Source organism: Tenebrio molitor, chromosome 4 (genome assembly GCF_963966145.1).
Source record: "Tenebrio molitor chromosome 4, icTenMoli1.1, whole genome shotgun sequence".
NCBI lineage: Eukaryota > Metazoa > Arthropoda > Insecta > Coleoptera > Tenebrionidae > Tenebrio > Tenebrio molitor.
The window spans coordinates 2,155,303-2,166,410 of NC_091049.1; the positions used below are offsets into that span (position 1 = coordinate 2,155,303).

An 11,108-nucleotide genomic window follows, 5' to 3' on the forward strand; every position below is an offset into this window, starting at 1 on the left:
ATTGAAAAATAGGAATACATTGCGTTTCACAATAACTGTATAATATACAGGGTGAAATTAAATGCATAATGATATGTAAACCATAGTATCTTTAATAATAAGTGAATAAACCGAAAAATAATTGAAATCTTAACGAATTGCCAACTGAAATTTTTGGTCAGCGCCTACTCTATTTTTTTTTTTTCGATCTCACGGTATATAACTGTGGCTCAAACACGTAGCGGCAATCATATAAAATCATACACGCACCATACCATGATAACACAGGCCTGCAAAACAAAACTTTTTAATCGATGTTTTGATTTTGATAACTGATTTTGTATAACATTGGAGTCCTGATTACAAAAATACAATTCATTTTTTTGTATCACGTCAGGTTTTTTCACAATTAACAAAAAAAAATTATGCAATTTATTTAGGAAAATAAGATGTTTATAATAATTCTTGGTTAATAATCTAACTAATTTTTTTATTCCTTATGAGAATGGCATCTTTAACGCTTTGTGAGGAAACTTCTTTTAATTGATTGCCTGCTGTATATTTTTTTTGGGTACATCGCGCTGTAACATCCAGCAAAAGTCTACCATCATTGATACGCTCCATCTTCCTTGATATGACCTCTCCATTTGTTTTATATCTTGATCAAGACGTTCCCCTTGTTCCTCGCTGACAGCACCAAGATTTTTAGGAAAAAGATTAAGTGCGAAAAGAGGAAATTCACTTTCAAACTCATATTACATCCCAAGATGTGAAAATTTTTAAACATGATTCTTACAATATTTTCGTAGTCTTCATCTTTGTGATTTCCAAGCAATTTTTCTATGACGTTCTTAAATGCCGTCCAGGCATTCCTTTCAACAACATTCATAGAATTTTGAAAATCATTACCTTTGTACAAAGATCTTATTTGAGGTCCTAACCTCTTTTCATTTGGCATTGGAGAGATCTGGTAACTTTGTACATTAATACTTGAAACATTGTCCATTTTTATCAAGAGGCTTTACAAATTGCTTCATCAAACAAAGTTTGATATGCATTGGTGGTACCTAATACTACTTTTTTAGGATACAACTAAATTATTTTTTATTATTGCTTCCCGGTACAAGTCTAGTTCTTAAAGGCCACATCTTTTGAGTCCAATGCTTGTATCGTGCCCGGCAGTCCCACTCGCAAATAAAACAAGGAAATTTCGAATATCCATATTGTTGTCCGATATTACAATATCGAAATTTTGAAATAATTCATTCATTCTAGGTGAACATTTCAATTTTAAGAAAAAACAATTTGTGAAAAAACTAGACGTGATAGCGCAAAACCAAAATCATTTTCGTAATCAGGGGGTCGAAATTGTTCAGAAACTGTCAATTTTATGCAAACATCGAAATCAGTGCAGGCTTGTGTAATCATCAAAATCAATTTATTAGAATGGATGATAGACTCACCACAACACTAACAAAACAGTGATACACTCACATTGTGTAAATTAACAGCACTATCTCTTATGGGAAGTTATTGGGCTTTGCACTGTTCCACAGCTCGTATTGGACTAATTTGGAATTATGAAATGGGTCTCGCGGTCAAAAACAGTTCAGATTTGTTATGGTCTTAGACTCTCACCCCAACGGTAGAATACAAGAAGGTCACAAACATAAATCTTTCTCAAGTTTTCTTTAACTGTCTGACAAAACATATCCATCTACAACAAATAAATCAGCAATTGAAAATTAATTATGAGAAAGTGTTCCTTGAAGACGGCTTAACACCAAGGCAACAGTTGGCAACAAGTAGTAGGTATACTACAGTTTGTGGTAATGTCGTCTCATTCTCCCACGCAGGGGTGGTCGTCTTTCTTTGGGAAAAGGGTGGCTCTACCCCGCAACAAGCACCAAGACTTGTTCACAAAAAACACTCACTTGTCCCGAAAAAATAAACAGAAACATTGGATTTTCTTTACGTTGCACATAATTTAAATTTGTCTAAATAAATCAGGAATACGGGCTAACAAATGTTTACCCAAACCACTTCAGCTTTTTTCGGGGAAGTACCGGCGATAAGGTCATCGCCGTATAATAACCCTTGACAATGACTTCGTTAAAAATGTTTTTAGTTTCAAAAAGAACAAAAACTCTAAATTGAGGAAAAAATGAAAAAACTACCGAAAATTGATAGATACAATTTTAACAAAAAAAAGTGATGTGGCTAGTGTTCAAATTAGTACACGGAGTACACCTGATCCAGAACCGTCTACTTCTGGTATTGGAAAAAGTACAGAATATTTTGATGGTAAGGTTAATTAATTGTTGATTATATCAATAAAATTTCAATATCAGAGAAAAAAATAAACAACTTGCGGATTCAGAATTGGAAATATTATCAACTTTTGAAGAGCAATCTACACAAAAGATCCGTAACATAAAATTAATTTTACTCGTATTTTAACACTATTTTACACTATTTTAACGCAAATTTCAGAATGTTTTAAAATTATGTTTCTACTTTCATGTATTGTGATAAACGCAGTAATTTCAATATCAAGTTTGTCTTTTTACGAAGAATAATTAAAACTTTACTGTAGACTACTTTTTTCTTCGACTATATAAACATAAGATACGATAAGAAACTAACACTATGATCACTTACCAATTCATGAAAATACGCCAACATAACACTTTTATTTTCAGTTGTAACCTTATTTAGATCCTCCTATTGTTTGATTGTCTCGTTTGATTTCAGACACCTGCCTTTTGATTTTTCCGGTATTAAGCTATTTGAAGCTTGTTCTGCTTCATTTAAGACATCTTCCGGTAAAACACAATCATTCAAACACATTTTGAGAAATTGCTAGTTTTATAAACAACCAAATGTAACTATGACACCTGAACATATCATGCAAACGCGATTTCCAACTCGAAAAAACTTTTTTTGTGCTTAACAGGCTTAAAAATGATAATAGGGGTTGATTTTTGTGGGTGTCAAGCGGCGAAGGTGACGATATACTCAGAGGATGAAATAGGGGTGAAGCGGTGAAGGTGAGGGTATTTCCAACTCGAAAAAACTGTCTTTTTTTCTTAACACGGTTGAAAATGGTTGAAATGGTTTTTGTAAAATTAAAGCAGACAGTAATTTTTTTCTTGTTTTGAAGATCAAGTGTACAAAATTTCATCAAGATCGGAGTAAAACTGTAGATTTGCATACAAAATATACAAACAAACAGACATTCAGTTTTATATATATATAGATTAAAAAATAATGTAGGTATGTATATGTTTTTTTTTTTTTAGTTTCTTCGGAAAGTATAGAAATAGATAATGCGCATATTACAGACCGTGGCCGTTTTACCTCAGGTTTGACAGATGCAGATAAGCATTTTATTATTTCAAATGGACTTTGCAGACATCTCGGCCCATACCAAAAAGATAAAACTAATAGAAAATTTTCAGATTTTTATTATACAAAAATTAGTACTTCAAGAATAAAGACTGATAGAATGTGGTTCTGTTATTTCAAATTACTTGATAAATGTTATTGTCAGCCCTGCTAGTTATTTTCGAAGCAACAAAATGCTCTAAGTACAGGGTTTAACGATTGGATACATTTAAACCAAGTAATTAAACGACATGAGGAAAATTATGAACAAACAATTGACTCTGAAAATCAAAAAGTAATTCTTGAAGAAATTTCAGTTTGGAAAAAAAATTCTGAAACGTGTCATTGATGTTTCACTTTTGTTGGCTTCCTGTAACATGCCCTTTCGTGGACATAATGAAAATATTGATTCAAAAAATCCGGGAATGTTTTTATCTGTTATAAATCTTCTCTCTAAATACGACCCTGTTTTACGAAATCTTTTAGAAAATTGAACTAAAAAATCTGTTACTTATCTAAGCCCAAATATACAAAATGAAGTAATACATTTATTAGCTAATTCGATTCAACAAGAACTAGTTAATAAAATTAATGCAAGTTCATTTTATTCCATTATTATTGACAGTACTCAAGATATCTCCAAAGTTGACCAGTTAAGTTTAATAGGTATTTCGTTATGTAGAAATTGTGCACTCAAATAATGTTGTAACAGAGATTATTATAAACGAGTCGTTTTTAGGATTTGTTCCTGTCGAAAACCAATCTGCAGATACAATATCGAATAAAATAATATCTCACTTAATAATTTAAATATTTCTATTAATAAATTACGTGGGCAGGGGTATGATGGAGCAGCAATTATGAGTGATATTTACAATGGCGTTCAAGCCAAAATTTCAAAAAAAGTTGAAAATGCCCCATATGTTCATTGTGCGGCTCATAGTTTAAATTTAATTTTAAACGATGCCGTAAAAAATGTAGACAGTTAGAAATTTTTTTGATTTTGTTGAAAAGATTTATACCTATTTTGGTAATAGTATTTTAAGATGGGGTTTATTAGGTATATTTCGACAAAGATATTAAAAAAATAAAATTAAAAAAACTTGTGCCTACGAGGTGGTCTACACGACACGATGCTCTGCATGCAGAGCGATACAAGTATTCAGATATTTTAAAAACACTAACAAAAATAATTTTAACTTCAAAATTAAAAGCCGAAATTGATGAAGCTAAAGCTTTAAAAAAAACATTGGAAACATATGAAACGGTATTTTTGATTGTTCTAGAAAGTAAAATATTACAAATTATTATAGATGTTGTATCTAAATTATTACAAAGAGAAAATCAAAATATTGGCCAAGCCGCAAAACTTTTCACATATCAACAAATGAAAGAACTTCGCACGCAATTTGTTGAATTAAACAATACAGCTAAAACGTTAGCTGCAAAGTGGGGGACATCAACAAAATTTATACAAAAAAGAGCTTCTCGACCAAAACTTTTTTTTGACGAATCTCGTAATTCTTACCAAATTGAAACAGGCGAAGATTTTTTTAGGATTAATGTTTTTTTAAGGACTGTAGACAAATAGAAACGAAATCAAATAGTATTTCCTATATACCTAAATAAAACATTTCAAATTTTAAATACATACTCAAATTTTATTAAATACATCAGACGATGAACTACATAAAATGTGTCAAGAATTCCACCTCATGTATAAAAATGACATTTCCGAATCAATTTGTTTACAAGTACATACTAACATTTAAACAGTGTTTTAAAAACGATATTTCAGAAATTAGTTCTGTTAAAGATCTGTTAAACTTTATTTTAATAAAAAAAATTTCCTTAAGCAGTAGCTTTTCTGAAATAACAGTGGCCTCTGTAGAACGATTCTTTTCCAAACTGAAATTAATTAAGAATTATTTAAGAAACATAATGACCCAACAAAGACTGTCTAATCTGGCCATTATTTCAATAGAAAACAAAGTGGCAAAAAGTTTAGACGTATCTAATCTAGTTACGTCTTTTGCAACAGCAGAAGCGAGAAAGAAGTTTTAAAAGTAAATACCAATTATAGCGTTTATTATTTTATAGTGTTTATTTTTTTTATATAAAACTGAATGTCTGTTTGTTTGTATATTTTGTATGCAAATCTACACTTTTACTCCGATCTTGATGAAATTTTGTACACTTGATCTTCAAAACAAGAAGAAAATTACTGTCTACTTTAATTTTACAAAAACCAACCCCTACTATCATTTTCAACCCTGTTAAGAAAAAAAGAGAGTTTTTTTCGAGTTGGAAATACCCTCACATTCGCCGCTTCACCCCTATTTCATCCTCTGAGTATATCGTCACCTTCGCCGCTTGACACCCACAAAAAGCAACCCCTATTATCATTTTTAAGCCTGTTAAGCACAAAAAAAGTTTTTTCGAGTTGGAAATCACGTTTGCATGATATGTTCAGGTGTCATAGTTACATTTGCTTGTTTGTAAAAGTAGCAATTTCGCAAAATGTGTTTGAATGATTGTGTTTTACCGGAAGATGTCTTAAATAAAGCAGAACAAGCTTCAAATAGTTTAATACCGGAAAAATCAAAAGGCAGGTATCTGAAATCAAACGAGACAATCAAACAATAGGAAGATCTAAATAAGGTTACAACTGAAAATAAAAGTGTTATGTTGGCGTATTTTCATGAATTGGTAAGTGATCATAGTGTTAGTTTCTTATCGTATTGATCTTCTTGTTTATATAATCGAAGAAAAAAGTAGTCTACAGTAAAGTTTTAATTATTCTTCGTAAAAAGACAAACTTCATTTTGAAATTACTGCGTTTATCACAATACATGAAAGTAGAAACATAATTTTAAAACATTCTGAAATTTGCGGGCAAAGCCACGGGTAAAAGCTAGTCCTCAATAAACATTACTGTTTTTTCATTTGACCATTCAATTTTGCTTACTTTTCCACTTGTTGTGGATAGACGTGCCACAGGCAGCAACAGGCTATTTTTGTGGCACGGTCGCACGCTACAGTGGCAACACTTGTTAACATGTTGCCAATTGTTGCTTTGTTATAAGGCCGCCTTTACAAACATTATCTTTCGGCCTATTATGCAGTGTCGCGGGCAATGAAATTTGTGAAGAAACAAGTGAATATTAATAAGTACAGTCATTTCATGACCATTTTGAAGAGAAAGAAAAAAGTATGCAAACGTAACTAATTAAAAATATAATATTTTTGATTTTCCTTTTACTAACAGCAAATAAGAAAACAAAAATGTCTCGACAATTGTGACTGAAAATATCTTGCACTTTGACCGAACTATACAGATCACGGACGCTTTTTTGTCGAATATAGAAACAGCAAATGTATTAAATATCATGTTAGAATAAATACATTTGGGAAGATGCCAGAGATTATTGCTTCGTTTCTCACATTACCAATTCACAAAGAATGTAGAGGGGATCGTTTGCTGAGGTCTCTACGTCATCACTTGCAGACTCAGGAGCGGACTTTTCAACTGTCATGCTGGTTGGAGGGCGAAGACAGCTGCCAAGGGGTAGATTTACACCTCTCGCGAAAACAAAAACAAAAATAGCTTCTAGAACTCTGGAAGAAAAAGAAAATATGGAAGCTTCAACAAACATTAACAATCAAGCATTAAAAGTTATTTGTTAGCAAAATTTTGTTAGGGGTGACCTCGTCTGGCGTTAATTTGTCTAAATGCAAATCATGCTTAACTGATATTTATAGTTTTGTTGTGTTGTTTAAACAAATTTTGATAACTTTATTTTTTCATTATTTGTGCAAATAAAATGAGTTGGGTAATGAATTCATTACCTCACTAGTGTGACAATGAACTGAATTACCTAACGCCAATGAATCACACAATAAGACGTTACTCAACAATGCGTTGTATAAATTAGAAAAAATGATCAAAATATTTGTTGTTCAATATCTGTTGATGATAAATCGTATAAGGAATCATAGTCGATGTTTTTAAAATACACGTACGAAAAAAACTGGTATAAATCGTTAATAAAAATTTGGTATACATACTTATCTAATAAACATCTTTTAGTTTTCGAGATAAAAATAGATATCTAAAAAATTGTTGGAAATTTCCAGGACACTGCTGAACTAAAGGTGATTAATAATCTAGTCCTAGTAGCTTCGCAACAATAATAAAATGTGAATTGTAAACACTCGCGTTAGATTAAATTTTACAAATTAAAATGGAACATTGTTTTGGTTTTCGGAAGGACCTCATCAGGAGCCGCTCGTGATACGCAACGTCTTTGCCACTTTTTCCTTTTCCATATATTTTTCATTCAACAAAAATAATCAAAGAGGAAAAGGCTAATTTTATCCCATGCATTACACTTAATTAAGAAAGTGTTTGCTGAACGTTTTGGAACCCCCCAACACCCCAAAACCGTTTCGTACGTCCATTTCAAAAACACCTACAATATTGTAACGTGTATTGTGTAACGAGTGGCGTAAAGTGCCAATTTCTCACGAGTGTGAAATACGCCTTGCCGCACGTATTAGGTACACTTTGTACTACTTGTTCTACGATAATGTAAATAACTGATCAAGTAAGTTCATTAATAAATCAACATAACAAACACAAATGACAGTTTAATTTAGTTGTCATTTGACAAGCATGCGCAAAGTGGAAAATTTTACTCGCAACCATTTCTACACGCTGCGAGTAATGTCGTCATTTAAATCATGAGAAAAATGCATCTGTACAAAATGATCACAAAATCAAGAACATTCGAATATATTTTAGCAAATACCTAAAGAAAAATATATTTGGATGTTTTTTTATTGTTTTTTTGCAAATTGTTATCTCGTAGTCTTTTAGGGGCTAGATCTGGTGAATAGAGCGGAAATGTATTCACACCGTAACTAATAATTGCTAAATATTCCTCAAAGTCGACTTGTTGAATGGAGATTAAAAATGGCGGTACCCACCGGGCAGCCATCTTTTTTAAGCCCAAATCATCCAACAAATTCTCTGCTACGTATCCACAGAAAAGGCCTACTATAAATTTTACTGTGATCTGGAATAGCAGAAAGAATGTCAATAAAGAAGATGTAAATCAGTGGCGTACTAAGCCTGGATGGAGGGAGTGACTCCAGCGGCACGTTAAAAAAAATATAATTTAAACAAGATTGTTATTTGTATTGTTTCTAATTCAGTCTTGACAAGATTATAAATCTTCTTTTTGGTTTTTTTTTTATATCACTTTTACGCAACACGCACAAAACAACAAATAACAATCAATCAAAATCGCATCGTCCCGCAATTTAATTGTCACGATAACGAGATAAAATATTTTGATTCGTTTTGCAACACCCACGTTATCACCGAATTTATCGCGTCGGAACGCGATATTTTATTATTACCGTCTCTCCATGCCCTCTTCGTTCGATACGGCACGATGATCCTTCACTTTTATTGAAATCGGTTCCGCTTCGATTTTCGGTCTGTTCCCTTGTTACATCCGCTATTATTGGGTTATTACAGAATGACGTCGACAAAAATGCACTCTCCTCAAATACACCGACGAACGATCGAACGCTATTTGACATTCACATTTTTTATCACAAATTATTTATCGCGGGAATTTCCCAACACGCGGATATACACAGTGATTCATTTAACAAGGCTCCAAAGCGCATCTGATGACGTCGTGGTTGTTGTTTACTCAGCACCGACCCAGATAAGAAAATAAGTTTTCAAAATAAACAAGCGCAAAATTTAATTGACTTGTTTAGGTGTAGGTACATCTCGCGGCGCCAAATTGGCGCCATTTTGCCAACACAAGTCGTCACGTGTTCTGTGAGAGTTCTTGATCTCTTAAAAAGTTTCTGGACAAGCTCTCTGGGTCCTACGAATAACAAGAAAAAACTGATTATAATAAATGCGTGTTTATTAAAATCAGTAGGTATTTATTTAGTTTACAAACGAGAATGTATTAATTCTGGTTCCACCCTGGACATTCCCTTTAAAGGACAACATTAAAAAGCTCACATCAGGGACTTAATAATAAAAGGATCAAAGGCACCAGCGCGAGCGACGATCGATACGAAAGCTCAAATGTGGCGACGAAGAGTAATGAAGCTTCGGAATCGACGAAAGCTTATTAGCACACAAAGGGACAAGATACAATTTTTTTGTTGAGATTAAAAAAAAAAACCAAAAACGTGTTGAGCAAAAAAATTGCAATACTATGAAAATTCTTTGGTGTGGCGTTCGGCAGGGGTCCAGCCTCGCCCCGCAGCTCTTCACCTGTTCGCCCGGCAGTATTTATTGATTTGAATTTGTCGGCTCGATTTAAATATTTGGACGCGTGGTCAAGTGGACGACCACGAAAACAAGTTGTTCAGGTATTAATCATCGTTTATTTGCCAACCTCTCAATTAAGAGTCGGGTGTTATATTTGGATGTGAAATGCAAATAGGAATTGAGGCGGTTAATCTTCTCATCTAGTTTACATTTGCATATTGTATGAATAACGTTTTTTGCGTGCATGTGTCTTTTCGGAAAATTCCTCAAGGTGAACTCGTCCTCGAGTTAATGTATTCGTGAATTGTTCCGACACAAACACTTTTTGTCGTTGTTATCTCTCCGGCAAATATTATCATCATCGTCTGAAGAAAACGAAGAAGAGACGGTTTTACGAAAGCTTCGAAAGCGCAAATTTGGCGAAGAAATCTTCCCTTTTTGCTTTAGAAAACATAGAACAATCCAAAGTAAACGTCGTCAATTGGATTCGGTTCTTCATTGTGACGGTCTGATCTTCACAGTGTTGCCAAAAAGTGTTCTTTTTGAACAAAAAGTGATTTCTTTTTAAACAAAAAGAGATTTCTTTTTGAATAAAAAGAGAATTCTTTTTGGAAAAAGAGAATTCATTTTGGAAAAAGAGAATTGTTTTTGAAAAAAGAGAATTGTTTTTGAAAAAAGAGAATTCTTTTTGGAAAAAGAGAATTGTTTTTGAAAAAAGAGAATTCTTTTTGGAAAAAAAGAGAATTCATTTCTAAAACCGGGACACAACTTTTTGGAAAAAGAGAATTCATTTTGGAAAAAGAGAATTGTTTTTGAAAAAAGAGAATTCTTTTTGGAAAAAGAGAATTCTTTTTGGAAAAAGAGAATTGTTTTTGAAAAAAGAAAATTCTTTTTGGAAAAAAAGAGAATTCATTTCTAAAACCGGGACACAACTTTCTTCTTCTTCTTCGCAGTTGTATGAACTTTTTCTACAGACAAATTTGTACTTTTCATCTGAACATTCTCATTTCAAGCTCCAGAAAAATTAAAAATGGCATCTAAAAGAATTTTTATCTCTCATATCAGGCAAGATATTCCTTAAAACAAATTTCCAATTATATATATTTTTTTATAATGAATCTGATCTGCAGCTTCGAAGTCGTATTCATTGGAGAGAAAATACCAACTGTGTGAGATATTTAAATTTAAAAACGAAAGGTTTAGCAAGTTAGAGTTAAATATGGCTAAATAATAGTGTAAACAACGATCTCTAAGTCTAAATAGATTAACAGAAAAATGTAAACTTTAAAAATAAGATTTTTGAAAGAATATTAAAATGAAAAAATTTACGCGACCTTGAGAGAAGGTGGTTGTTGTTTGATCACCGCTGTGCGCCTAAAAATTGAAGAAATTTAGAATGGGAAATTTTCAAATCAAGACAGGAGACAAATGCAGA

General features: G+C 32.4%; 1 protein-coding gene across 1 annotated transcript in view; it reads right to left on the minus strand.

Moving 5' to 3' along the window:
• The window catches only part of LOC138128102 (polycomb group protein Psc-like), a 33,741-nt gene extending 24,925 nt beyond the window's left edge, over positions 1-8,816 (minus strand). Inside the window, exons 1-2 of the mRNA XM_069044292.1 lie at positions 8,791-8,816; positions 6,816-6,984 (exon numbers count right to left, since the gene is read on the minus strand). Coding sequence (XP_068900393.1) covers positions 6,816-6,984; positions 8,791-8,801 — 180 coding nt within the window. The 5' untranslated portion in view covers positions 8,802-8,816. The remainder of the gene's footprint in view (positions 1-6,815; positions 6,985-8,790) is intronic.
• Positions 8,817-11,108: the final 2,292 nt, after the last annotated feature.